This window comes from Larimichthys crocea, chromosome XXI (assembly GCF_000972845.2).
Source record: "Larimichthys crocea isolate SSNF chromosome XXI, L_crocea_2.0, whole genome shotgun sequence".
NCBI lineage: Eukaryota > Metazoa > Chordata > Actinopteri > Sciaenidae > Larimichthys > Larimichthys crocea.
The window spans coordinates 619439-647231 of record NC_040031.1 but is presented as its reverse complement, the minus strand read 5'-3'; the positions used below and the strand labels follow the sequence as shown (position 1 = coordinate 647231).

The 27793-nt window shown below is 40.9% G+C and overlaps 1 protein-coding gene across 1 annotated transcript in view; it reads right to left on the bottom strand.

Moving 5' to 3' along the window:
* Nucleotides 1–4144: 4144 nt before the first annotated feature.
* glg1a (golgi glycoprotein 1a) overlaps nucleotides 4145–27793 on the bottom strand; it is a 32381-nt gene continuing 8732 nt past the window's right edge. The window contains exons 2-25 of the mRNA XM_027272701.1: nucleotides 25904–25933; nucleotides 24466–24552; nucleotides 21435–21650; nucleotides 18375–18578; nucleotides 17522–17593; nucleotides 16950–17136; nucleotides 16235–16449; nucleotides 15278–15399; nucleotides 14720–14821; nucleotides 14381–14534; nucleotides 12764–12988; nucleotides 12579–12641; nucleotides 11888–12001; nucleotides 11662–11750; nucleotides 10047–10164; nucleotides 9281–9373; nucleotides 8485–8622; nucleotides 8011–8134; nucleotides 7672–7814; nucleotides 7249–7350; nucleotides 6379–6486; nucleotides 5932–6052; nucleotides 5545–5651; nucleotides 4145–5048 (exon numbers count right to left, since the gene is read on the bottom strand). Of these exons, the coding sequence (XP_027128502.1) occupies nucleotides 4881–5048; nucleotides 5545–5651; nucleotides 5932–6052; nucleotides 6379–6486; nucleotides 7249–7350; nucleotides 7672–7814; nucleotides 8011–8134; nucleotides 8485–8622; nucleotides 9281–9373; nucleotides 10047–10164; nucleotides 11662–11750; nucleotides 11888–12001; nucleotides 12579–12641; nucleotides 12764–12988; nucleotides 14381–14534; nucleotides 14720–14821; nucleotides 15278–15399; nucleotides 16235–16449; nucleotides 16950–17136; nucleotides 17522–17593; nucleotides 18375–18578; nucleotides 21435–21650; nucleotides 24466–24552; nucleotides 25904–25933 (3102 nt within the window). The 3' untranslated portion in view covers nucleotides 4145–4880. The remainder of the gene's footprint in view (nucleotides 5049–5544; nucleotides 5652–5931; nucleotides 6053–6378; nucleotides 6487–7248; nucleotides 7351–7671; nucleotides 7815–8010; nucleotides 8135–8484; nucleotides 8623–9280; nucleotides 9374–10046; nucleotides 10165–11661; nucleotides 11751–11887; nucleotides 12002–12578; nucleotides 12642–12763; nucleotides 12989–14380; nucleotides 14535–14719; nucleotides 14822–15277; nucleotides 15400–16234; nucleotides 16450–16949; nucleotides 17137–17521; nucleotides 17594–18374; nucleotides 18579–21434; nucleotides 21651–24465; nucleotides 24553–25903; nucleotides 25934–27793) is intronic.

The following is a 27793-nucleotide window of genomic DNA, read 5'->3' as shown; positions in this document are numbered from 1 at the left end:
ATGGAAAAGGACGTACGCCATTTTTTTGTGCGTACGCAAGCTTTGTACATGAGGCCCTTGGTATTTACAGCACTAACAAAGGAGCATTGGACCAGCAGGAGAAAGAGGTTTTCAGGCCTGGGGCGAGGGAAGCCAATGGGGAATTCTGATGGGGAACAGAGCCAGTGTCGTGTTAGTACTGTATCTGGGCAAGCTGGTGATGTAACTGGGTTCAGCAGCCTTTCTGGACATGGCAGAGGCCAAGAGACTGAAGAGGATGTTGGCGGAGGAAGTGACTGAGTAAGAAGCCGCTGGACAAGAGTAAATCTAGGACTGACTTTTAGTCACTGGCGAGAGCTTTGTTTTTGATCATAGGTAATGTAATCAGAACAATTGTCCATATTACAGATAACATTTTTAAACCCTTTCATGATACTGGTCACCACTGAACAGCGGCTCAAAAGCTGCCTTCTTGTATATTGCATATGTTTGATCGCGTGTCAGCCACCAGTCAGTACTATGTGTCCACTGCCACCCACTGGCCAGCTGTGGTAAAGGCAAAAAGAAATACGGATTCACTGAGCAGCTCAGAACTTCTTGCTAGTCCTTCTATAGTAGAGCATGTTGCAGGTAAATAAAAGTCAAGAAGATCAAGTGACAGCTAAGAGGAATATATTCATTTTTAAAATGTCAAAGTATTCATTTTATATTTGGAGAAAATTACAATTAATCTTAAAAGGAAGTTTTTCTCTGCCACGGATGCCATGTTTGCTCATGGTAGGACTTGAGTCTATGCAATATATTCATCTGGACATCATACAATCATTGGTTATATTTTAACTACAATTCTCATAAGGTTATACTGTGATATTAATCTTAAAAATTCAGGCTCATCTGCAGTAACTTTTGGCTTTAATTACACAAAAAATTACAAAACAAAAAACTTTAAAATGTTTTTTGTTGTGCTTTAAAGTTGGTTTTGAAATGAACAGAGTGGACAACAGAATAGAAACCTTGCAGACTTTATTATTATTAACAAACTGTCCAATTTTCATCTGTACAGAACAACAAAAAGAAAGCAAGATAAAAATAAAAATGGACAGGGAAAAATGAAATCAGATGATCAGGAGCTCCATGGATTCAGACACAAAATATTGTTTACAAAAAGATCTTTACCATCACAAACTTAAAGTCAAAATGTTCTAGTCATCATTGCTCGGGACGACAAGAACAGCGAGAAAAACGACCGGAGATCACACAGCATCCTGCGGGCAACACACACACACACAAACACAGACATGTCATTCATCCAACACCCACTCACATAGCCCACATGCTCCTCTGCTGGTGCTGCAGGGGATTCTGGGATGTTCTGTACAGCGGGATCCCTCGGCGGGACGGTGAGTAGGCACACTTTGATAAAACCGACGTCAGATGGAGAAACAAAAAAAGTGAAGGCAGTTCAACGAATCAGGACGTCTCATTTACAAGCAGGAGGGCAGCGCTCACCACAGCAAGCTTCAACAATTAGAAAAAAAGAGTACAGGCTAACTGCACGGTACGTAGTTTACAGTATGTCATCACTCAGTATAGTACACATGTACACATGATCGGCTCGAGCTGGGAGAGAGGAGAGTCTCATTTAGTGTTTTTACATCAAGACCTTTTCAAACAAGACTTTTTTTTTTTCTTTTCTTCACACCGAGACCAAAAAGCTTGACAACACTGTCACTTTCTGACACACGATTACACCGAAACCTCGACCGCCTTCTTCCTCCGGCAGCCAGCTCCATTCACAGAAGAATACTGGGAGATGCAGTCCAAACATCCAGAACTCACTCAACTAATCTGAACTTTCCTTGTTGTTGTTTATTTACTGCTCTTGACTGTTTCTCTTTCCTCTGCAAGACAAACTACAAAGACTGAATATTGTGACATGATACAACATGAGAACATGCTGAATTCACACCTTTGTTTTTGTTTCATTTATTCTAGACTAAAAAGAAAAATGATCCATCGGCCCGGCCCATTGATTGGACAGTTTTGGTGATGTCACGTGTTGGAGGCGGGTCTCTGTTTATTCCATTTAAGTTGTTCAGTGGCAATGAGCTGCTTATTTCCAGTTTATCCCTCGGCTAAGTTGAAAAATATTATTTCAACGTTCGACTCATTCTGTGGAGGTTATGACGCTAAAAGAAATATATCTGCCGTTTTACAGTCACTTCTTTCACAATGTAAGCTAAGTCTTGCTGTGCATCACGTTATGTCATTACACAGTTTGGCCACTGTGTCAAATTAGGACCCACGTGAGAGATTCAAGATTCTGGTGACTTGATAGCAAATCACGCAACTTCTTGGTGACACCAGAGAATCAACACATCAGGTTCAGTAATTATGAAATGGTTCGGACCATCATGAGTCCAGACTGATATATATTTGGTAACATCATGTTGGTGGACAGATTGTTTGTTGGTTGGCTGCTACACTGGTTATTGGGAAACTGGTAAAATACGCAACACGTCCGTTCCTTTCCAGCCCCATACACACATGGTGACGCTCGTAAGCGTTGCCATGGTTACCGCATGATCCTGCATTATTGTGAGCTATGCATCACTTTTTGAATTCACGCTACAATCACAGATCTATGTTCAAACAATCCTCTTAACAATCCTGTGGCTGGTCTGCTTTGCTTTCACGCAACAAACAAACAGCACTAGAGCATGCAGCCATGATTTCATTATCAAAACTGTTGCAGAACGACAGTCAATCCAAAAACTTCCCAATAAAATGTTCCAGCGTATCGTGTGAGAATTAGCTGCTTCTGTTTGTCCTACATGAAGATTACATCCGAAGACCTCACCATGGATGCAGGATTTTCTTTGTCACCCTTTTCTGATATTTTACTGGATAAACGATTAATTAAGGAAATAATTGGAAGAGTTAAACTGACAGCTTAATATCATGGTAAAATTAAATTCTTTAACGGAAATCAAATGCTTTTCCTGTTCAGTCTTCACATCTACATTACTGATCAGGTATGAAATCGTCAGTGGCCTTCCCCAAAGTATCATCACATTAAAGATATCGATGTACCGTCTCGTCTCAGGTTACTGGACTTTCTGATCGGTGTGATCTTGAACAAAGCATCAGCAGTGATCGGAGTCACTCAAATATTCAGGACGCTCAAGTTCATCGCCTGTGCAGCCATCTTCAACGTCACTGCGGCAGAAATCCCAAACGCGCTCTCTAACAGAGATGCGCTCATTGCCTTGCGTTAAAAATCAGGTTGATGCCCAGAGGAGGCCAAACCTTCGCTCCCCCATTTCCCCCCCCTCACTCCCACCCTCCCCCGCCCCGTAGGAAGGAGGGACGCTCGCTAGAAAAGGCAACCAGAGAACATTCAAATCATTGAAAAGAAAAAAAAGAAACAAAACTTTGACCATTAGTAAACAAATAAATAAGGCTATGACAAAACAATATATATATATTTATAGATATAAAAAAAAAAAAGAATGAAAAATGTGCAATGATTCCAGTATCTTTACACAAAAATGTTCACATCTCTATAATTATCTAGAATCTTTTCATTTCTTTATTTGATTTTGTTTTTTTTCCTGCATTGCTGTCAGCTTTTCTGTACCAACCAGCGTGAAATCAGCAGCAGAGTTCAGAGAAAAAAAAAAAAGCCAGTTCGCCCATTCTGTCTGCTCCACCCAGGCCTGGATCAGACTGGGGGGTCACGGCATGGTGGAAACCAGCCACAGGTCTCCAAGACGGCGAGCGTGATGCCAAACAAACGTCCTGACCAGCTGCTGCAACGGTGAAATTGGCAAAATAACGGGAGCAGCAGGTGGACGTGGCACATTTCGGCACAGGTTGGGCTGGGAAAAATGGAAAAAAAAAAAAAAAAAAAAAAAAACTGACTGCATTAGACGAGAGCTGAGGTTGCCAGGTCTGCCATTTCAAAAAAAAAAAAAAAAAAAGTTTAAATAACCACAAATAATAGTCCTGTTGTAGGAAGAGCTTTGAGCGAGACGGCTAGGAGTGTTTGTGACGTGTTTGCCCCCCCCCCCCCTCCCCCACTGTGGCGGGGAGGGCTGGCTGGTTGGCACCGCCCACCTAGCAGTCCCACGGCGATAAGAACGTAACACACCGCAGCAAAAAAAAAAAAAAAAAAAAAAGATATATCCAGAGCCAAACAACCCTCGAAACCCCTTTAGCAGGACAAACAAGAACAATATGGTGGTAAAAAGACAGTTTCTCACACACACACACACCCTCTTACTTTCTCACACACACACACACACACACACACACTGTAGTCATTAAAATACTGGAGTCATTAAACTGCTCTATACATGAGCATTTCCCATCCCACTTTCTACACATTTACACTTAATGATTTCATTCACCTCCCTCTCCCTAAATCTTGACCTCTGACCCCGAATCCTTACAACCGCGACCCTTCACCCTCCCACTCCTCACCCCTCCACCCCACAGAAAAAGGAGAGAGGGGAGGGGGAAAAAAAGTGGAGTAATACTGAATCTACATCAGGTGGGTGAAACTATCAAAGCTCAGGAAGAGAAAAAAGCAATGAACGGGGGGAAAATAAAATAAAGACAGCGAGGCGACAGTGAGCGTGGCCTCTGAGAGTGGGCGGGGCCTGTGTAGAAGAAGAGCAGGTGAGTCACTGATCAAGCCCACTTTTGCCTGTAGGATTGTGGGTAATGTCATTCCAGCGATGGCAGAAGGGGGGTTAAGTGGGGGGAGGGGATGGTACTGAAGTGGCGGATTGGGGGAGGCAGGTGGAGGAGAGGCAGGGCAAATGAAGGGGGGGGGGGTTCTTTTAGCCGTGGTCGTTTCTCCTGTGGGTGTGTCCTGACCCCGGAGTGGGCGGGGTCTACCTGTCCTTCAGCTCCTGAGTGACGCGTTTGGTGAATCTGCCACAGAGCAGCCCAACCAGGAAGAGCAGCGCCACACCTGCACCAATCACAGTCAGGATATAGTTCTTGGATGGTGATGTCATCACCTGAATGGCCAGGTCTGAGAAACCCTCAGCAGGAGCCACCTGACAGGAGGTGAGGACAGGACAGAGTGAGCTCACATTATTCTGCTTTATGCAGCATATTACCACCAATATTATTATTATCAAAACTATTTCAAAACAAAAGATGGATTTATAGCGCTTGTTCATACATTTTCGTCCAGCTCGTCCAATTTAAAACTGAATTTTGCAGTACTTTTTGCAGTTTATTAATCAATTTCAAAATAAAAGCCACTTTAAACTAGACTTTGTGTAGCATAATAAATCCATTTCAAAATAAAAGCCCCCTATAAAGTAATGTTATGTAGGTCAATAAAACAACTGAATGTAGCTACACTCAATTGCAGTTAAATGCAAATGTAAGTCAAATGTAAGCTCATTGATTTCACAAGCTGAGCTGTCTGTCTGAGTTGGTTCTGTGCTGTGAGGAGCTCAGTGCGTCTCCTGCTCCATCACCTCACCTACAGCTGTGTTTTCACACTGTTCACAGGGTTTCTACTGACAGCTGTGGTTCATGTACCTTGGCAGCATAGCTCCACATCTCGATGCGATCGTGAAGTCTCTTCTTGCACTCCGGCTGCAGACGAACACGCTTATCCTGCAGCGCCTCCATCAGGCACGACATCTCTGAGGGAAAAAACAGAAAGTTTAAATGAAACTGAGAGTAGTCCTCTCAGACATCTGACTATACTGAATCAAGCTTTGTGGCAGGCGAGACCAAACTTTTGAGTGGTCCTGTATGTTAGGCACAACAGGTCTTGTAGTTGTCACAATTCTAAAGAATGAACTCAATACTCAATTATTCCTTCTCAGAAATACATATCTAATGTCCTGTGTTAAATTTATGATGATAAAAATGTCTTTTGATTTTCAGTCACAGCTGGGTTGTGTTTGTTTGTGAACTCACGTCGCCCTTTGCCAGGTGGGATGGCTGCACAATGGTGTTTGATGTCCAGAGCGCACGCTGTGTGCAGGACGGGGTCGACAAAGATGTCTGCCTTACTTTCCTTCAGCATATTTAACACTTCCTGCAGGAGGAAGAAGAAGGAGGAGAAGAAAGGAGAGAATATTAAAGTAAATAAGAACAAGAAAAGGGGAACATGGCAGGAAGGATAGGAGGAGGAAGAGGAGGTTGGTAGATGGAGGAGGGTTTCATGTCAAAACGGCTCATGACTGATATTAAAAATCTAGAAACAAATGAGTTTTTCCTCTGTAGATTTATTATCATTTTTATTCCAGTGGAGGAAGCTTTGTCTGGAAATGAAAATGAATGAGTACTTGTACAGACTGTATGTCTTGACGCTGTGATTTACTTTCCCCTCAGTGGTCAGTGAAGGCAGCAGTGTTTGTTTACCTTCTTACATGCTTCCTGTTTGATCTTCAGCAGGTTCACCTTCAGACACTCCTCCACCTGCCCTGTCTGCTCCTGAGCTGCCGCTTCTTCCGGACACAGCCTGGAAATCTGAACACAAACACACACACACACACACACACACACACACACACACACACACACACACACACACACACACACACACACACACGGTCATTTCTCACCACATGCCTCTGTGGATCGGTGTTATTTTAATTTTCATAACGAGATGTTGTCAAATACAGACCTCTCAGCAGCTATGAAGTGTTTCACACAGAGCCAGATCACATCTCATGATCACTTGCATATTAGAGGTATCAGCTTTATGAATTTACACTTGGCAAGATCCATGTGTGTTAATTCGACAACTTTTCATGTCTGACAGAATGAATTCTGAGTCTAATTTAAATAGAATTTCATGTTCTTACTATATATAGTATATTTTTGTTTTCTAGTTTCACCTGAACTACCAATGAAAAGTGTGTCATCATCACCCCCTGCTGGCCAGGCGACTTCATTACAACAAAAGTTTCTTTCTAGATGCTCAAAAACACACAGTATCTTCACTCTTCCACGATTGGAAATGTTTGCTCTGGCCCAATCAAAACATCTGAAGCTTTTATTAGCTTAGACACCATTTTTAGAAAATCTACAGCTGCAAATCATTTTTCTTCCTAATCTTTGTGTGTCTTTAAACCGCCAGCAGGCTGAACGAACCTTTTGGCATGAAAAGCACTTCCTGGGACTAAAAGTTCTGGATATTTTTGGCTTAATCTCATAATAACTCATAATTCATGGTATGTGGCTAAATAATGAGACTTTCAGTGTGTGTTTGTAAGAAAGTGTATGAACCTCTTGTGTGCAGTGCATTTGCAGCTGAGGGTCCAGTCTGTAGTCCAACGCTGACTCCTGCAGGATGATTTGGATCTGATCCTCACAGTCTGGAGACAAACGCTGTCACAACAAACACATAATGACTTTGAGAACTCTCCAGACTTATTTACAGTTTTCTTAATATTAGAGACACTGAATGGTTCATAGAAAACCCACAAATCTGATGACTCTTCTGTAGCATACGTACACAAAGCTGACGGACCATCCTCTAAATTATTAGCTTATAGTTGAGACCAACAGGACACCACCCAGATGCACTATCAACACCTCATGGAAGCACTAATTGATAAATGCTAACAAAGTAATACTTTTATCTTTTAAAGTTTAAAACTGTTCAAATGTCATGACCCAGTGCAGAGGTAGAATAGACTTTTCTAGTACCTGGTCAGCATATTTGAGTTTGAGGCAGGAGATAACCTGACCCTCCAGCTCGCTGTCGGGCGTTGCCTTGTTCAGGATGGGCTGACAGAACTTTGGGATGTCGGCTTTACAGGCCTTCCTCAGCACCGGGTTCAGCCTGTAGTCTGCACACAGACACACACAGACACACACAGACACACACAGACACACACAGACACACACACACACAGACAGTTTCAGCAATTGTACTTGCAGTCGTGATGTAAAATTCTTTGACTTTTCTAACATTTGTAATTTGATCAATGTCAAGGAGGAAGTGTGTGTGTGTGTGTGTGTGTGTGTGTGTGTGTGTGTGTGTACCTGTGTTCTGGGTAATTTGTCTCTTGGTGATCAACTGTTTGCATTTAGGATCCATCAGCTCGCTGTTCTTGTTCTGTTTCAGACACTGAAGAACGTTCTTTCCCTCGGACTCTGTGCAGAAGCGCTGAAACACACAATCACATAAAATGACTGTTAAACAGTAGAGCTGCAATGATTAGAACATGAATGAAATCATTCCCAACTACTGTTTCGACCACAGTTTGTTTAGTCCAGTAAACTGAGTATTTTAAGGTTGTGGACAAAACAAGACATTTACAGGACATCATCTCGGGCTTTGGGAAACACAGATCAACATTTTTTGCAACTTTCTGACCAAACAAATAATTGATTAATCGAGTGAACAATTTAAATTATCTTCCTTATCTACCTAAATTTATCTACCTCATGTCTACAAGACAAAATGCTGTACAGTCCATATTTATTGTGGAAGTGATCTTGGTTTTACTGGCTTACCCTGATCATGTGCTTGCAGACTCTCATCAGCTGGTAGTCCAGTTCAGGATCAACCATCTCCACCTCCTGCAGCTTGAAGATCCGCTGGTGGCAGCGCTGTGTCAGCTGACGCTTGTTCTCCTTCAGACACTCGATAACCTACAGAGAGATACAGACGAACACATCTGAATGTTCTGTACAAAGAAACGTACATTTAACACAGCAGAGAAAGCAGACAGAGGTCACAGCTACAACCAACTCGAAAATGTTTTTATGTTTTCTGTTTCAGGTTAACACAAAGTTCTTGCTATTTAATTGTGATCAGAGATTTTACCTGATACAGATCTGAAGACAGACATGCTGCTAAAAAATGAGTACAAGTGATCAACAGTGTGTGGGATACTTTGGTATGTTTGCACTTTTTGTTGCAAACAAGCAGGAAAAATACTTGATTTTCTATTATACCTCTTAATTTCATGTTTTTTTGTAATTAACATTGAGTTTTTGTCTTCAGAGTAGATTGTGGTGTCTCCTGCTAAGTAGAAACAGCATCATTAATCTTCAGTGTCACTGGAAAACCTGCCACCTGCTGGACCTTTAAGACCCCCACAGATGTTGTGTATACTGCACAGTTCGTTTCTGCAGAAACGTTTAATTAATCATCTGTTGAACAGAACACCATTTTACACTTCAGCTGAAGTCACATTATGCAGTTTATTAAATCCTTAGACTTTCAGACTCTTGCAGTCCTTTCAGTGTAGAGGTATACTGATAAACAGATAGAAATGTGTGTGTGTTTGTGTGTGTAGCTGCTGACCTGTGCGTTGCCGAATTGTATGTTCTGACACAGTCTGTTGATGTCCTGCTTACAGGAGTCGTACAGCTCCGGCTCCAGGCGGATGTCCTCCGACTGCAGAGAGAGGATTTAGTGGATTTACAGAAACGTCTAATCAGTGCAAGGTGAGAACAACTAAACTCAGAGTGGCTAAACATAAAAATCGAGAAAGATGAAGCCTTCAGAACAAGAACATTTTACAAATGTTTGAATGGCAAGTTAGTCATTCTGTTAGACAAATCTACTCAACATCTGCTCTGTGAACTGCTATTATTGTTCTTGTGAACCTGACATGTACCCACGCATCCTGTCTGACATAATTCATTGATTTCCAGATCTCTAGGTCCAGGTCTCGAGTTGTATTTGGCTGATGCTCTTGTATTTTTCACTGCTTTAGTTATTTTCTGTGATCATCGAATCGAATAAGCTCTCAATGTTGTTAATATTGTTCAGGTGATTATAGTGATTTTATGCCATTTCTGACATATTCTGTAAATAGAGTCCCTAAACTTGACAAACTGGTCCTTTAAAACAACCAACTTTAGATTTTGGTTTTCAATGAATGGTGACACAATGCTCTTGTGAGTGAATTCTACAAATCTGATGGAAAAAAAAAATATAGCTAGAACTGTTAGGTTGTCCACTTACTTTTGGCCTCAGTGTATTTTTTTCTCATTTTCTTAACCTTTAAAATCTAAACTAGCAGATGTTAGACTGGACTGCTGGCTGACTTTTTCAGTGAACATACCATCTCCACCTCCTCCACCCGCAGCTGTTTACGACATCTGACGGACACTCGCTGCTCCTTGGCGTCCTGCAGGGTGTCGTTCCTCACCGTGGTACTGAGACAGATCACAACGTCCACCCTAAATGTCGGGAAGACAAGAGGTCACACCCAGTCTGACTTACATCTTACAAGATGTCAATACGGTTTTTATGCTTCACTGAGGAGTGAAGTCTGCTTGGTGATCAGGTGTGGATGTGTTTTTTTTCTTCCATCGTCTCAAATATCTGAACAAATAAAGGCGGTTTGCTGATAAAGGGTGGTTAAAGAAAACTCTGAGTGAAGCCATTTTCATGATAAAGACGAGATTGACAAGCAGACAGAAAAATATATCTTTTAAGAACCATGTTTGATGATGAGGAGACTAAAATGTTCCAACATAAAAAAACAAACAAACAAACAAACAAAAAAACAGTAAGACCTGCACCCAACACGCACGAATATCCATTAATCAACAACCTGAGTTGACCGCCAAACTGCCAACTTTATGCACTATAGTATCACAACTGTCAGGACTGAGCCATGGCATTCTCAAAGGGGCTGATCCTATTACTGGTTACAGCTAGGCGTTGTTCAGTGCCTCTCTTTTTTGCTCTCCCTGCTCACAGTACTACAGCTGTGGGAAGATACCGGCTAAATGAACAGATCATTTGTTCCAAATGTGTTCATGTTGTTGGATAACAGTAAAATAAGTCTTCATTAAAGGCATGTTTCTTCGTCTCACACACAAATGCTGACGAAAAAAACAAAACATTTTGAGTAAAAGTTGACTAAAATGTTGAACTGTTTGTTGTTGGCTAGAAATAATAAGCATATTAACTAGGCTAAGATTTTCACATTAAAATCGACGTATAAAAAAAGAAGTTTCATTTCATTCATGAAAGTAAATACTACGATAATTTATGATGTGTCAGTTTGCAACTCTTTGGCTCAGGTTTCGCCTGTCAATGAGATGTGAGAAGTTCTACTGTATAATTTTATGTGTGGAGAGGTAAAAGTATCCGGTATAACAGAGAGGGGAAACAAAGCAGAACTCTGTGTGACTGAAATCTCTTTGTTATTATCTTGTGACTCCTCGGGCTGGAAGCCACTGGGCGAAGTCATACAGTACTTATAGTGTCTCATCTAAAAGTTCTTTTTAATATGGACTAAATATTTTCTGTAAAATATGAGAGCAACGGCTTCTCTAAACAGATCATAGATCACTGCCTGAAGTGTTTTTCACATTCAAGAAGAGAGATTTTTTTTTTTCAACTTAGTCACACGTTTCTAAACTTTGCTCGGTATTTGCTGGACTGCTGGATGGAAACAGTCTGCTGGCAGCTAACATTATAATTCAGTTACCAGGCGTCCTCTGAAACACAGAGCTGAAACCTCAGGAGGTGTTTTAGGAAAGTGAACTGACCAACCAACCATCATTTACCAAAACACCTGAAAAAAAAATGTAAGCATGGAAGTTCATTTTTGACCCTCTGTAGCAATTAGAAACCAGAGAGAAAGAATAAAGAGTAAAAGCTACCAAAACCAGTTAGTTTTGGGAGACATTTGGACAGACAGTTGTATCAACTGTTTCTCTTACTTCTTCTTGATATTGGGACACAGTTTCAGAACATCCTCCTTGCAGGCGGTCTTGAACTTGTAGGAGAAACGGAAATCTTTGATCTGAATCTGTAGACAGAGAAATGAGGGAGCAATAGACAGACAGCAGATTGTTACTAATAAATTGTCACTGCAGACTCATTACTGCATGCTGAAATCGTAATGCTGAAAACGTTGTGAGAACACATTTTCATCAGTCTGCTCACCAGCTGGAAGTGCGTCACTCCCACCGCACACTTCTCTGTCATCTCCTTCTGGTGTTTGTTCTGAACCAAACAGTCCATCAGATCACCAGTGTCGATCTGATTATCAGCCACCTCCTGACAGACAAAAAGGGGAAGAGGGGGGGGGGGCTCAATTGAAAATAAATTTCACTCATGAATTGGCAGCTCTTATACAACCAAAGATAAAGGAGCAGCCACAACGAGATCAACAACTTGGAATGCCAAATTCTTTTTTTTTTTCTTCTAATGTCCAAGGAACCTCTCCTGGACAAATACAGATCAATAAATATGGCAAAACATTTTCAACACTGCAAAGCAGAAGGCGTTATATAGACTCAACAGATTCAGAGAATCGCTTCAAGTTCAGATAAAAACAGGAAGAGGACAGACAGCTCTTCACAACACAAACTTCCTGTTTGCCTTACAGTCTAGAGTTTCATGTATTAACACTTCATCAGTTTGACATGAACCCTTCCTGCTTTCTTCCTTTTCTGAAATAATTCTGCATTGGAGGACAGTTTCTGCACTCTTGCACTCTGCTTACATCAGATCAACAGATCTCAACTTGCTTTGAAGCAGCAGAGCCGAAAATCCAGAAAATTCCTCCACTAACTCAGGTGAAGCTGGATTTCAAGAGAAGTGTGAGACAGTGGATTTCTGGGTGCAGACTTACGTGGCAGTGGTTCTGGATGACGGGGTCACAGGCTCTCATCAGCAGTGCCTCGATCTGAATATCCTGACGACAGAACAAACAGACGCAGTTAATACAAAACATTTTTTGGCTTGGCTTTAGCTTGGCTCCTGAACCGCTTAGTGTTGCATAATGGGTAGCATAGCATCAGCAGGTGTGGTAGTTACCTCTGACTCCAGCTCTGTCAGGTTTCCCACCACGTCTCTGCAGTCAGAAACCAGATCCTCCAGGTGATCCTGCAGACACTCCAGCTCCTGTCCGGCCTCAGTCTTCTCACTGCACCACTTCCCCAGGTCGGTCATACATCGTCTCTGGAGCTCAGGGTCCAGCTTCACATCCAACGCCCTCTGGTGCAGAATCCTCTGCACCTCCACCTTACAGTCCCTGGAGAGCTGCAGGAAGACAATCAACATTAGGTTAGAGGACACGAGAGAAACACCTAACCAAGAGGCCTTAAAGTGACACTCCACTCTGGATTGTTAGTGAGTATCACTTTAAGAACAGTTCAGTTTCACACACACTTCTGATTTTATCAAAAACCTCATTTGCTCCATTTGATTAGTCAGCGTTGCCATGTTTTCCATGATTGGAGATTTGAATCGATTCTTCACATCACAGTTCAGCAGCTCACTTCACTTCAGCAAATTACTCCTCAAAATCAGCCCCCACATGCACAGAAAACAGGCAAGAATTACAGAATCACTCCCCCTATAAACAGTCAGTCATCATGACATGACTTGTCCAGTTTCCTGTGATTCTCAGAACTAGTCCAGCAGCAGAACGTACTCACAGTCAAACTGGGGTTTTCTTCTTCAGACGACCCACTGTGGAGCTATGAGGATATTCTCTGGTCAGTGTGAAGGTTCACAGACTTCCTGAATATTTACTCAAGTTTTTACTGCTTCTACTTACTGATAATATGCTGATAATCTACTGACACTAACTGCAGCTGATGCTCAAGTGTGATTTCAAGTGTAAACTTAGATAAACACTCTAAACGGTTATAAGGTCAGTACGTCCACACAAGTTCTCTCACTCACTGGCAGCTGCATTAAAATCATCCAGATTATTTGAATTTCTGCAGCTTAGATTTCAGACACCACCCCAGTGTGGTGGAGGTGAACGGCTTCGTGGTGCTGACAGGATTTAAAAAAAATACTTTTGAAGGATTGAACAGAAACAATTTCGAGAGAGAGAGAGAGTCCCTGTAAACTGTAAAATAAACCCTGTACCACAGTGTGAACAGATTTAGTTTTTTTTTCCCCCACAATAGGGAGAAAATATTTCAAAATGAAAACTGATGATTTAAACAAGGTCTGAAGATTATTTCAAGTGACCCTGACAGATACAAGTGGGACATAGTGCTTATATGTAATATGAGGAATGTTGAGAAATGGTACTAAACTCTTACTGGTTACTGACTGGTCAATACTGAAATATGGATAAGCTTCTGGACAAACAAATCTACAATCAGTATTTATGTAACGTTATGTCATGAACAGTGGACTGGGCAAAGTATTCAAAATTGGGGACTCGCCTCAGTAAAATTAATAAAAACGCAGCTAAATGCAATAACTCAGGGAACAATTTTAATAAAAACGCAGCTAAATGCAATAACTCAGGGAACAATTTAACTTATTTCTGCAAAACTTTGACATTAGTATCAATAAGTAGTATCAGTATCCCTAATTTGAGTGAACTGATCATCTAAATGCTAAATCAAATATCTTCCAGTGGTTGTCATGGTGTCCAAAGAGAAAAAGAGAAAAGGTGCATAGACTCACCCTCCGCCCCTGCTCCACAGAGCGATAGGCATGGCGGTAGAGGCAGGAGAAAATTGCGCCGGGCGGCATCATTTCGCTGGTCTCGTTCCAGCCGTGAGTGTGGCAGAGCCGGGCAGCATCTCCCTGACATTTCTTATACAAAACGGGGTCCAACCTGGGCAACAACACAAGGAGAAAGGAAATGGAAGTACACGGTCCATTAGTAACACATCACACCGTTTCACAAAGTTTCAAGTCCTGTGTTTTCAGGTTTTGCTTTCAATCGACTGGATTGTGAAGCAGTTCATGAACTTGGTCTCTAGCCGCAGGTTTTTAGCTTTTGGGATTAGCAGGACTTACTTCCAGTCTCTGGCGATAAAGTACTGCAGCTCCAGCAGTCTGTGTTCACAGTCCTCCACCATCTTCTCAGTGTACAGATGTTCCATCAGGCAGGACAGGATCCTGCAGGAAGAGCAACACATACAGTTCAATCTTTATTTAGGCCGTTACAGACATTTGCCACATACAAACACAGCATAACTGTTTTTCAAACATTAAAACACGTGGTCTTTCATGATCAAGACTGAAACATGCAACCAGAAAAAGAAGTGTAAATGAGATAATTACTATAAATAACCAATATATAATCTAAATACAATGCAAAAGAAATAAAATACAAATAGGGTTTTGTAGTGACATGTTCATGCTATTTTGTCCACCTTCTGAGTAAAAGGTTTTACATTTATCAATAAAGAATGACAAAAATCCCACCAAACAAACATTTAGACAGAAAATGAAAAGTTTGTAATGTACTGGAATGTACCAGAAACATGAGCTAAAGCAGTAAACCGAAGAGAAAGACAGCTTGTGTGATGGAGATCATCTTGTAATGTTGCGTCAGCTTTAGGAGGGACTCACATGGGGTCTCCGTTGCGGATGTGTTTGCAGGCAGTCTGGATGACGGACTCGCAGGCCTCGTTGAGCGCTCGGTCAATGCGGTAGTCTGCTCCAGGGTCAGCTTCCTGGATCAGAGTCTGGAGCTGAAGACAGAAGACATAACATCGTCAATAAAGAAACCCCAAACATGATTCATTGATTGTGATTATGATTTCATTCCTCATTTTTCACACCTTTCTATTTGTTGTGTCTAATATATTACGGTTTTGTTGGCTTTTGTTGTATTAAAGTTGATTGCAGTTGTGTGTAGCACTATTACCCAAGACAAATATACAAGCTTAGAGCAGTGATCTCAGAGCAGTATTTCATCACAGATGAGTTATTTGGGAACATTTTATACTTTTTATACTAATTCTGTGTCTATTTTATTTTTAACAAATCATTCATACTTAATACCCATGAGCCCTTTGGTTGTTTTTAACTTTTCTAATGCAGGATGAAGCTGTTTGGCAGAGATTATATTCACTCTGTGAATATAGTTTGTGTTCAAGTCTTCACCGTGATCTTATCCTGTCACATTTTATCTTAAATAATAACAACAACGCTTTCATTTAGTTCTCTTCACTGAAATGAATTAAATGTATCCATTTTCTATCATCTTACAATACATAGATATGATCATATCAAACTGCCCTATGGGAATCTGTAGAGTAATCCGTTTTCCCCTTCTGCTTATCTATTACTAGAAACGCCTTTTCCAATGGCACAAACTTGAAACTGGTGCCACATCAACAGTTGTGCATGTTATCTTTAAACGAAGCAGAAGTGATGACTGCACCAACATGTTGCGCAACATGACAAAGCATTTCCTTTTCATCGCTCTGGTCATAGTCATGGTAAGATGGAGAACATTGACTTCATGACAATAAAGCTTATTTCTGGTTCATTTACATATAGCTAATATTAAAGATGACTCACCGCCCTCTGACAGTTGGGGTCGATGGCTGCCGCGTCTCCTCGGCCAACCTTCATCAGGCAGTGCAGCGTTCGTCCTTTGCGGTGCAGGCCCGAACAGTGACCCTCGATTTCGCTCCGACAGTGCAGCACTATCTCCGGACTCAGAGAGAAATCCTCCATCAGCATCCGCCTGTAGTCCATCATCTCACCCTGACATTCACCACTGACCACACGACCTGAAATACACACACAAAGACACACACCTTATTTTAAAACAACTCAAAGAAGTTGATGGAGTTCAATATTTTTAGATAAGTTCTCAAAGTTTGTTAATATTTTTAGAATAATTATAATGCAGACTGAATCGTGAGACTTTGCAGCAACAAGATGCATTTAAAAAAAAACTAAAAAAAAAAACTAAATTATGAAACAGGAACCTGGTTGCCTTATTGCTGCAATTATGACTATGTAGCAATAAGACTGATGCAACTTTATTGCTTCTTCTTCTCCATTTTTTTCCCCAAACTGAAGTGTAGTTCCTTTTCTCTTTTTATTACTTTGGAGTAGAGCCAGACTGAGGCATGTTGGAGGTTCATTGTGTAGCTGAGATGTCAATAAATTAACCATGGGAACAGACAAGACAGATAATTCAGCTAATAGTTGCCTCTGACTGTCAAGCTGGGGACATTAAGTTGTGCAGGGATGAGAGTGATTGACAGGCAGTGGAGCAGCTTACCTCTGTGCACAGCAGACTCCAGACAGAGCAGCAGGTAGGACAGACGGGCTTCTCGGGCTCGGGGCATGTTGGAGTCAGCGCTGCAGTGGTATTTTCGCAGGTCTGACTTGCAAGCTTTGGCCAGTGAGTAGCTCACCTTGTAGTCCTGGGCGATCAGCTTCTGCCTGGTGGTCAACGCCTCGCGGCACTGTGGATACAAAGCCGACATCAGCATGACAACAGACAGTTCACAGTTTTTAGCCTGGTTGCTACTCCTTAGGGGCAGAATGCCAGATAATGTAGGTAACCTTGGTAAGACCTTGTTCCCTCACAAGATGCTGTTCAGTTTTCAACGTGACAACATGACCTTCAGCTTTACCATATCTGTCACTTTTTGAACTGAAATATCAAGAAAGAGATTTTGAAAATAAAAAGCACAACTACAGCTTGTATCAAGGCCAGGGTGAAAAAACAAAACAAATTTAAGAACGTCATTAGAGATGCTTCAGTAAATGCATCAGACTCACTCGGTGAAAATGAAAACCTATTTTTCTTGAAGAAGATTAAAAAACATGACGGTAAAGAGCACTCACCCTCTCAGACATCGCCTCCTCAAACTTGTGATTGAAGAGACATTTATAAACCCGTCCCTCACCGGCCAGTGTCTGAAAAAATAAATACAAACATATCTGTCAGCAGCAGAAAGATGCATGTTATGTTTCCATTCAACTCCTGAGAAAGATTGATCCTGAAATGACCCCTCTCATATCATTAACGTACTCTCCTATTATATCAAACATTGTTTAATTACATGTGGACAAAATCCAATTTAGAAATGAACTGAAGGTCTCAACACGAAGCTCCAACCTGCTTTGCACAGATTTTCTCGTTTACAAAATTGCCTGATTGCCCTATAGAGGCACTAAAACAGAAGGTACAGCTTTCTCTGTAATGCATCTGTCACTCATTAGCCTAAAGCATGCCTATATAATTATTAACGTGAGTTGTTAATAATTAGGAGAGATTCCTCTGTTGCCACCGTGTTAATGCGAGAGCACCACATTTATTATAGGTTTCTCCAAGGGGATCTTGATGTTTTCAAAACTGAAGACTGAAGTGAGGGACAATTTAAAAGACCAATAAAAAGTAACCAAGCTGATAAAACAAACATGTCTCTCAATTAAGAGATCTGATGGACATTCGAGAAACATAAAATGGGCAGAAGGGGAAGCTACATTCATATCAATCAGATTAGAAAAAATATGGATGACACTTGATCAATTTATCAAGACAACAGTCAAAACATCTTATAAAAACACACACACACACACACACACACACACACACACACACACACACACACACACACACACACACACACACACACACTTTTCAGAGTCATAACTGGCCCTGTGGATATGAGCACTAGATGAACTAAATCCTCACATTTTCACAGAAGCGTTCTCGGTCGTCGCGGCAGGAAAAGTACAGGTAGCGGTCCAGGTGAAAGTCGTCTGACGAGAGCTCGGCGACTCTCATAATGGACTTTTTACATTCTTCCCTGATGGTGTGCGCCCCCGGCTGCTCCTCGGCCTCCCGCACCAAACCTTTCTCCAGACAGGCGATCACCTCACCTTGAGAATGAATGTCCTGCACAGAGAACAAGAGGTCACATAGTTACTGATTCTGTGATTTTATGTTTTTCTTTTCTTTTCTTGGTTAGATCATTCAAATAAAATCAGCCCCCCCCATACCAAGAAAGAGACAAGCGTTTATCAGTGGCAGGCAAACCTGCTCACATTTCTTAGACTTCTTAACCATTTTGATCAATATCACAAATTGTCCTGCTCTGACAAATTCAAAATTCAAAAGAGACACCTCCACAACTCTTTGAGAAGCGGTGTCCTTGTTACTTTATAAAAACACACCAACACTTTTTTTTAAAAAGACAATTTCTTCAGTACAAAACCATCCCAATGAAAACTGATGTCTTACGTGTGGATTATCAACAGGACTGACCTTGTACAAAGGGTAGTAGTTCACTCCTATAACACCATCTAAGTCATGATAGACAGTTCCAAAAAGATCTAAATAATAGCAGAATCTGACACGTTCTTCTTAACTGTCAAAACTTGGCACCTACATTACTTTGGGATTTCTTTTCCTGTACCAAACTGAGAGTCCTAAACCAGGATATGAACCGAACCATGACTTCTGTGTACGTTACACCTACTGTCAACACTTTAATGTGTCAACATGTTGCTACAGCTTATGGGGTAAAATTTCACCATCTGGTCTGGCACGACAGCAACTATGACCTGATTACTGACAAATACATTATGACATACTTGACAAATGCAAAACTATAGCTGAATGTCCTTTCCTTATCCAGGTAGAAGTGAAAGCTTTTAATGTGAAACCCAAGGGAGAAAAAAAGAAACCATTATAACATTATTCACTCCAAAATGCCCCCAATTTGAGAGTAATGACTGTGCATTATAACATCACTAATCCCATGTAGAGTGAGCTTTCCTCTTGCTCCATAAATCATTTTGTCAGAGTGCATCTTGTATTCTTTCACTATTGTATGAGACAACGCTTTGGAGGCGAACTCTGTCAGAGTAAACATGGTCAGTCTAATCTCCACCCGGAGCAGCTCCAAACACTGAAATGAGCAACCATAACAAATTCCTGATAATGAAACCGACTCAGCTCCCGCTGACAAATAATTTGCTCCAAGTTATAATTGTGCTGACCTGATATCCCATAATAACTGCATGTCTAACAGGCTTATGAGGTTCAGCTTGGCTCAGCAGCAGGAAAACACGTTCACAGAAGATCGATTTGCTCTGCTCACTGACAAACTGCTGTCAAACTTCTCTTCTTTTATTCCAGCTGAGTCACACTTTGAACACAGCTTCTGCAGCTTTTAGACTGAGTGGAAGCAGTGCTGAAGGTTCATAGACCACAAATCTGGGAAACTTCAGGTGTTTGACAAGGCTTACATGTACTGTTGTTGATACTACCTTTAAATGCAGACAACCAACAAGTTCAGATGCCCACAGGTGCTGAGACTAACTACTCACTCATCAATAATCAATCACTGGCTCACAGACATCAGGGCACATGGTCAGCCAGCTACAGCTAGAGTACATAAGGTAACTGCAATTACTGGCATGTAAGTGATATATAGGCCACTGATACAACAGGATGTGTGATTTGGTTATAGATCTAATAATGACTAAAGCTTGCTCTGTTCTTTGAGGTTTAAAAGTACTGTACTCTGCCAGCCTTGATTCTTCATTTACAGCTGTTGCAAACAGCAAATTTATATCGAAATATTTTCAAACGTGATATAGCACGAGACCATACCGTTTATATCGATATTGTTTATTTTGCGTTAAAATGACTATACATTTCTTCCCTTGAGCTGCCAGTTTGCTTTTCTTTCTCCTCTCCCTCTGTCCAGGTCTCCCACTGCTCATTGATGTCTAGATTTGTCGCTACACGCTTTTTGGGGAAAAAAACAAAATCGCTAGAGGGTCTGAAAAGTCACTACATATAGCGACAAAGTTGCTAAGTTGTCAACACTGGACCACTGATTTGTGTGTAAACACCTGAAGCAGCGGGGTTAGAGGTGGTGCACAGGTCTTGACCTGTGTGTCAGCTGTTGCAGTGCATTGTGGGATGTAGTATGAGTGGTGGGAGTGTGATTTACCGGCGGGCCGTTAATACTAGATGTATGAAGTTATCCGGCCACGGAGTATCACCATTCAGCTAAAAAAATACAGAGATATGACTTTTGGTCCATATCGCCCAGCCCTAGTGACGGGTGTCTCATATGAACGGAAACATCGCTGGTTAAATGAGCTCTGGTAGATCAGTAGTTTTCACGTATTAGTTCAGTGTTCCGTTCTGTGTTGCTGCTGTGGTTGCAGCTGTGGTTGCTTTGACATTAGTGCTCACGCTTGCTGTCTACTTGTGAAACAATGTAAAGTCTGACTGACTTCCAACGTCCCTGCAGACAACCAACATCTTTTACCAGCTCCTTCACCGACGCTGCTGAGACGAAATACTCTCTCATCAATATTCAATCACTGGCTACGTTCTGGCTATGTAGCACAGGATTTCTATAGTTAGTTACAGAAGGCAGTGAGCGCATAGTAATTTGTGGACAATAATAAATAACATTTGTCTTATGCCTTACAACTTTTTATTGTAAGTAGCAGATGACATCTCAGAGTATCCTGTCAGATGGGTCAGTTACTTTGTCTATGTCAGACAGTCAACATATATGAACCATCACTTCACTTACAGGGAGAAATTCAACACCATTTAACCAAGAATATTCATATTTATTCTTTATTTGTCCCATTATTCAAAAAGAATCACATCACCATTTATGAGAAATTATGTTTTTGGTAGTAGAAATCTGCCAAATATAAAAGTGTTTCTTGTTTTTTTAATGCAGAGTTGCAACAGTTGGAGTTTTATCTTGCGCCTCACCTTCTCTCCGGTGCTGATGCTGCCGCAGTGCAGAGCATTGATGTCATCGTGACACTTGGCCATGAAGCCGCAGATCAGCCGGTAGTCGCTGAATACGATGCTCGTCATCTTGGTGATGTACTGGTTGCACTGGTAGTCGCTGATGTTCCCACGGTGATCCACCAGGCAGGACACCAGGTAGCCCTTCCCCAGCTCCTCCGCTGCACATTCTTTGATCTGAACAGAGGGCACAGCTGGCGATGTGACTAAAACGTGACTTGACTTTCAACTTGAAAATAAGTGACTCAAGACTTGACTTGGAAGTTGGACTTGAGACATAATGCTGACGTGACAAATGTCTTTGGGGGAAAGACAAAATTGGCATTTGCTTAACAATTAAACCAAATGACTTAAGTCACATGTCTGGGTAGAACTAAAATTATCTGACGTCTGAATGTCCAAACAGATCTGGAAATTATTTAAGACTTTGCATGTCATTTTAGAATTACAATTTGTCTGAACAAACACACCTGTAACATTTAACCTTATACTGGTAATCTCTGAAGTCCAAGTATCTTCTTTTTCATGATCAGATAATGAGGCCAAAAGTCAAACTTGCATACTGTCAATCATTCTTAAACTTGACAAGTAGCATCTTTATTTATTTAACCAAACTGTTCTTTACTTTCTCCTCAGAAATGTGTGTTATGAGAGGATATTGCAAAATCATGTCTTTTTTATCTCTACTGCACTTTTCTTCTTGCCAACTAATCCATGTATTTTTTTTATGTGAAATACATAAACCAATGCACAAACAAACCTTCAACTGTCTCATCTACACAACAAAGCAACTTTTACTCCCATTTTTCATGAATATGTTCTGCACAAAAAAGTGTTAAAAACTGCGTAAGTGAGCACTTCTTTGCCAAGATAATAAAATGGGATCAATAACAAAAATGTAGCGTTTAAATTTTGAGTGTATTTGAAAAAAACTCTTCTTTTAGTCCAATAAAAAAGCACGTTGGTTTACTGAGAGCTCAGCACATACCATTTAAAGCTGTAGGAAGTCACTTTTTGGACACTTGGAGTAAGAGCAACACGTTGTTATGGTGACTGTGTTAGCAGACTGAGTTAACCTTTTCATTCTAATAGTCGTATTTGTGTCCACCTGACAATGTCCAATACTCGCTCTCCTTTAAGCTCTGGTTTGGTCTCCACCAAATCATGAGAAAAATCGTGAATCATGCTAAATTAACAACAATGTGTGTCTGCTGTTTGCTGCTGAGGATGTTATGCTTTGTCTGTATGAATGTGTTTTTGTTCTAGTGCACAAAGAGATGCATTCATACTTTTAAAATAAGCAGGCTGAGCCACTATCATGCAATCTGTGAAGGAAATGAAGGAACACCTGCTTCAAATTAAGCTGTTAAGACTCCTCATCAGGACAAGGAGAACGTCAGATCATTTTATAGTTTTATTACTTGATCGCTACTATAAAGCAGATTAGAACACAATCCTATATGAAACAAAGGACTGAAGATTAATAAAACATGGTGAGCTGATATTTTAGAGTGGAAAGCAGCTTCAGGAAGCGGCTCATGTTTAATAAAAACCTGCAGCTTGATGGCTGATACCGACACTGATAACGACACGTCATAGTGATCTTAAAAGATTATGTCCTTCTGTACATTAGGCTCTTGTGTGTACTTGAAATACATATTTTAATTTCCCCACACAACATGCTGATGTGCCAAACACTTAAAATTGACTGAATTGATCAAAATGAGCCACATTCAATTAAAAGACATTAACATAATTAAGTTGGCGTAAATGGATGAAGCAGGCTGAAATGAACAGGCTATAGATTCTAAATGGATCGAGGTTTTATTTAAAAGGAGTGTTTTTCTGTCAGTTTCTAGAAATATTAAATATCTGCTAAATCTTCTTTCATACTGATAGAAATCCAAATAATGTTTCGGATGAGATTGGGGAGAATTCTTTCACACCTTGAGCACAGCCCTCCTCGATGTTTTCTATAGTAATATATATCTGGTTTATGAAATGAGTGTCTGTTTTCTTCCTGTTAGCTCTACTTCACCTCCAGCCTTTGTGATCACCTTTGTTTGCGCTTGTGTTGTTTCATCCTGATTTTATGATACTGAATTTATAAATGAAAATGATTTAGTTCTCTTTTCAATTAGCTGTCTTATTAAAAAATAAATAAATAAATAATCATATTTACTGTTTGTTCATAGTGTTTTTGATGATTTTGATAATGACCTCTGTTTTAGATAACCATTAGTAACATTTGCTATTCACACAGAGTAGCACCAACAACCTGATTTTTACAGTTAATGTGGCTTTTTTTTTAAATACTCTAAGGTGCTCAAAGAACTAAAATTCAAAGTGTCTGCCATTCACTGTCTTGTAAAAGCAAGCAGAAAAGCTCCTGAACATCCTCATGGTTTGATGGGCTTGAATTATGTGTTCAGCTATTATAACTTTAACAACTTTTCAATTAGTGACACTAGCTCCGACCATCTTATCAGCTCCCTGATTGAAAGAGAATGTGGTGACTTTCACCACTGCTCATTTTAGAACGTCCACTGCAAGAAAACGTGTTCTGTGTTTAGAGCACAGCCTTCACTCTACCAAAACCATGCCCAGTTGGAGACTGCTGGAGAGAATTAGTAAAAGTAAAGCTTATGGGAAACTAACTGAAATGCACTTTATACTACATAAGCACACCAGCTAGTTCAAAAGTTGTTTGCTTCACCTTTAGCTTCCCTCTTTACTCTAAGCTCAGCATTAGCTAGAAAAGGAATGAAAGCTGATGAAGCAAAACTCAGCAGCACAGAAGTGATGACCAAAACACTAAAAACACTATATACAAAAACAGTACCATTATCAATACGCACAACACTGTGAACTGTGAAGTAACGGTTAGGTGATCACTAAGGTCAGAGGTGAAGTTTAACATTACTATAGAGGTGACAGTAGACAATATAAAATCCTGCAGTTACGCTGTACAAGTTTGGTTTTAATGACTGACCTCAGAGATGGTGGTCTTGCAGACTTCAACAGCTACAGACTCAAACTTTGAGTCGGTGGTCAGGTTGAGCTTGTAGTTCCACAAGAGCTGGAGGAGAAAAGATAAAACATTTGTATTACAGAGGTTTACACCGTATTCAGATACTGGCTGACAAAAGTCTAATAAACTGGATCATCATGCTACGAGTGTCTGTTTCCATCACTAAGACCTTCATTTGAACAACTGTTGATAATATTATCAGACATCCCAAGTCTCCCGGAAGTTCCGGGAGTCTCCCTGATATTAACAGTGGCTCCCTGATGCCCGCGAGCTAGGTAAAACATCCCGGATTTTGGATTACGCGAGAGAGATTAAAAAAAATGCGAGTGCGAGCATAAAGAAAAGATAGTACCTCGCGCATCATGCTCGGATTACTTTCAGTTACATTGCGCAGGCATAGGCGAGAGGAGGGGAGGGGGGTGAGCGCGTGAGACTGAGATACAATGAGCTACATGAAGCACCCGTGCATGCATTCAAGCGAAAACTCTGTTCAGCGTGTTCTCGTGTTCAGGGCGACTGGTTGCGAGAGAGAGCGCGCCGATTGGTTTGGTCAGCAAAATACACCAATAAGCTTTCGTTGTGGGAGGGACTCCCCCCCCCCGTCTCCCGGAAATGACTTTTTGGAACTTGGGATGTCTGTATTATATATATTTTTTATATGTAGATTTTGGGGTTTTACATGAATTTGTACTTTTCTTTCACTGTACACAATCAAATTATATCAAACGCAGTAAAAGGATAAAATGTAGACTTGAATACAGCATGTATTAAAGTCTACATTTTATGCTTGGCTTGGCTTTTTTGTCATTGTGGATGATGTGCTGTCCAGTCTTGTTTCGACTGAATACACAGTACATTGACCTTTTGTTCTGACTCTATTGTGGTTTTCCTGCTAAGCCAAATCATACAGAAGCCTGTACAGATTGTCAACAGAACACTCCAAGATCCCAAAATAAACCTACTAACAAAAAGATGAAAAACTGGCAGAACTGGCAACTACATAGAGCAGAAGGTAACAGTTTGATATGTTAATGAAAAACTGTTAGTCTAGTTCTTAGCAAACATGGATTTGATTTGCGTCACATCTATTGAGGGTGAAAACTGACCTAAATTTGGTTGAAAAGTCAAGTTTTTTTTAGACATCTAGGTTACATACAACCCCCGTTCTAATAACATTCAGGAACAGAGCAAAAAGAAGTGAAACTTAGAAAGTTAATTCATCAAATCAGTGTGTAATTTTGGTTAATGTAGGTACCACGCTCAAGTATATGTCTATATATCTAAGAAAAATCATTATCTCTGGTGGTCTGTGCCCAACATACATGGATTTAAAGGATAATGTTGTCCACACTGGGATGTGGTTTTAGGAAGTGAAAACATTTGTGAACAGGATACTTACATGGTTGCATTCGGCAGCAATCTCGGTTTCCTGAAAGAGAAGAAGAGAAAGGAGAGGTGAGAGAGGACACTTCAGAGGTTTCAGATCATTTCTCCAGTGATTCATGAGTTCAAAATTAAATATACCACAGAGGGCCAACCACACTGTGTCATTTCTCACGGCTGTAATGCGGCTTTTGAAAAAAAAAAAAGAAAGTTGGACAATACAGCCATGTGTCCTTGTCAACCCATAACTTCCCATAGTCCACTGCAAGCTTGTCTGTAGTGTAAGGACACGTTCAGGTGGCTGTTGATGAGCCTAGCAGAGGTGCTGACATTATGGCTAAACTTCTGTGGATGGAAGAGATGCGGTTTGGGCCCACTAGTTCTCAGCAGGACACACCTTCATAGGTGGCCTCTTTCCAATGAGCCAGCCTCTGATTCAGGATTCAGCTTTTGGGTTATTTTGCTGCTGTGCTGCATTGACCTGAGCTGTTTGAGTTCCTGCCTCGACCAGTAGCTGCCCCTGAAATCACAGCTCTGCAGATGGCTGAAGACTTTCTGACTGTTTACCACATGGCAGCCGCACAACAAGCCAGAAATAGGCCCTGTGTGTTTAAATACTTTGTGTGTGTGTGTGTTCTATTTACAGTCAAGTGTCACAATGCTCTTCACACAGACAGTAAATGTAGTGTGGTGGTGGTAGTGGTGGAGGGTCTCAGCCTGGTCGTACAGAGGAAGGGGACAGCACGGTGGGTAGAAGACTGACAGACGTTATAAACAGCACAGAGCTGACTCAGTGGTCAACTGGGGTGGAAAAATAAATAAATGGTCTTGGAAATGTGACCCCGACTGACCCGTCACTGCTGACACACCCACCACCAGCGCAGAAAAGTAGAACTAGCTCAGATATGGACCCTCTTGGTTTTTTCTTGTTTTTTTCTTGCTTTTTAAATTTTGGAGGTATCCGTTCTTATTTGAATATTTCAGGAGGTGTGTCTTGACAAGAAACAGCTTCTTAAAGTTATTTTAGTGTTTTGTTACATACCTGAATTCATCTTTAATAATGTTTTCAACATCATTAAAGATGAATTTTCATCAAAACATCTTACTTTGGATAATTTACATTATATATTTAGGCTAAGTCTTAATTAGACATATCAAATTAAACCTTTTGTCACATCTAACACGATCATCGCCAGTGTTTTCCAGACTGCAATGCAGGCCGACCGGGTAAGCCAGCACCACAGCTGAGCATGTCAGTGATGGCAAAGAAACACTTATCTTTTGCCATGTGCTGTTCCTGTGGATGTAGGCCAAAAAAAAAAAAAAAGCCTGCTTTCTCATCACCCACTTTGAACTGGTCGTTGTGCCCTAAGTTGTGAATTTTCTCGATTAAAAGAAAGAAAAAAATGCTTATGTGAGGTCACTCTGGATCTTCCTGCTTTGGCTGAAAAGCCACAGCTAGTCAGAAGTGACCATTCAGGTGAAGCACAACTAAATATCTTAAAACCGGAGGCCTCCTGAAGATGTTTTGGAGCTGGAAGTCACGGGTCACACGAAATCAGATGATTGATCCCTTGAGAAAACACGATGACTTGTAGATTTGAACATTTTTTAACATCGGCCCTAGCCTAACCCATTAAGCCACCTTCCCTAAATGGGGAGGCGTCAGCTGGTAACACAGCAGCAGTTAAGCTTTGGGTGTGCTAACGAGAGAGGGAGACAAAAAGTACTAATACCAACCATCCACTTCCTGTAACCGCTTATCCTTATCAGGGTCGCTGGTGGCTGGAGCCTATCCCAGGTTACAATGACTAACAGCCCTGTGAAAATACTCCACTCTAAGTAAAAGTACATAAGCATTATAGCAAAATGTACTTAAAGCACTCAAGTTTTTGGTTTAATATTA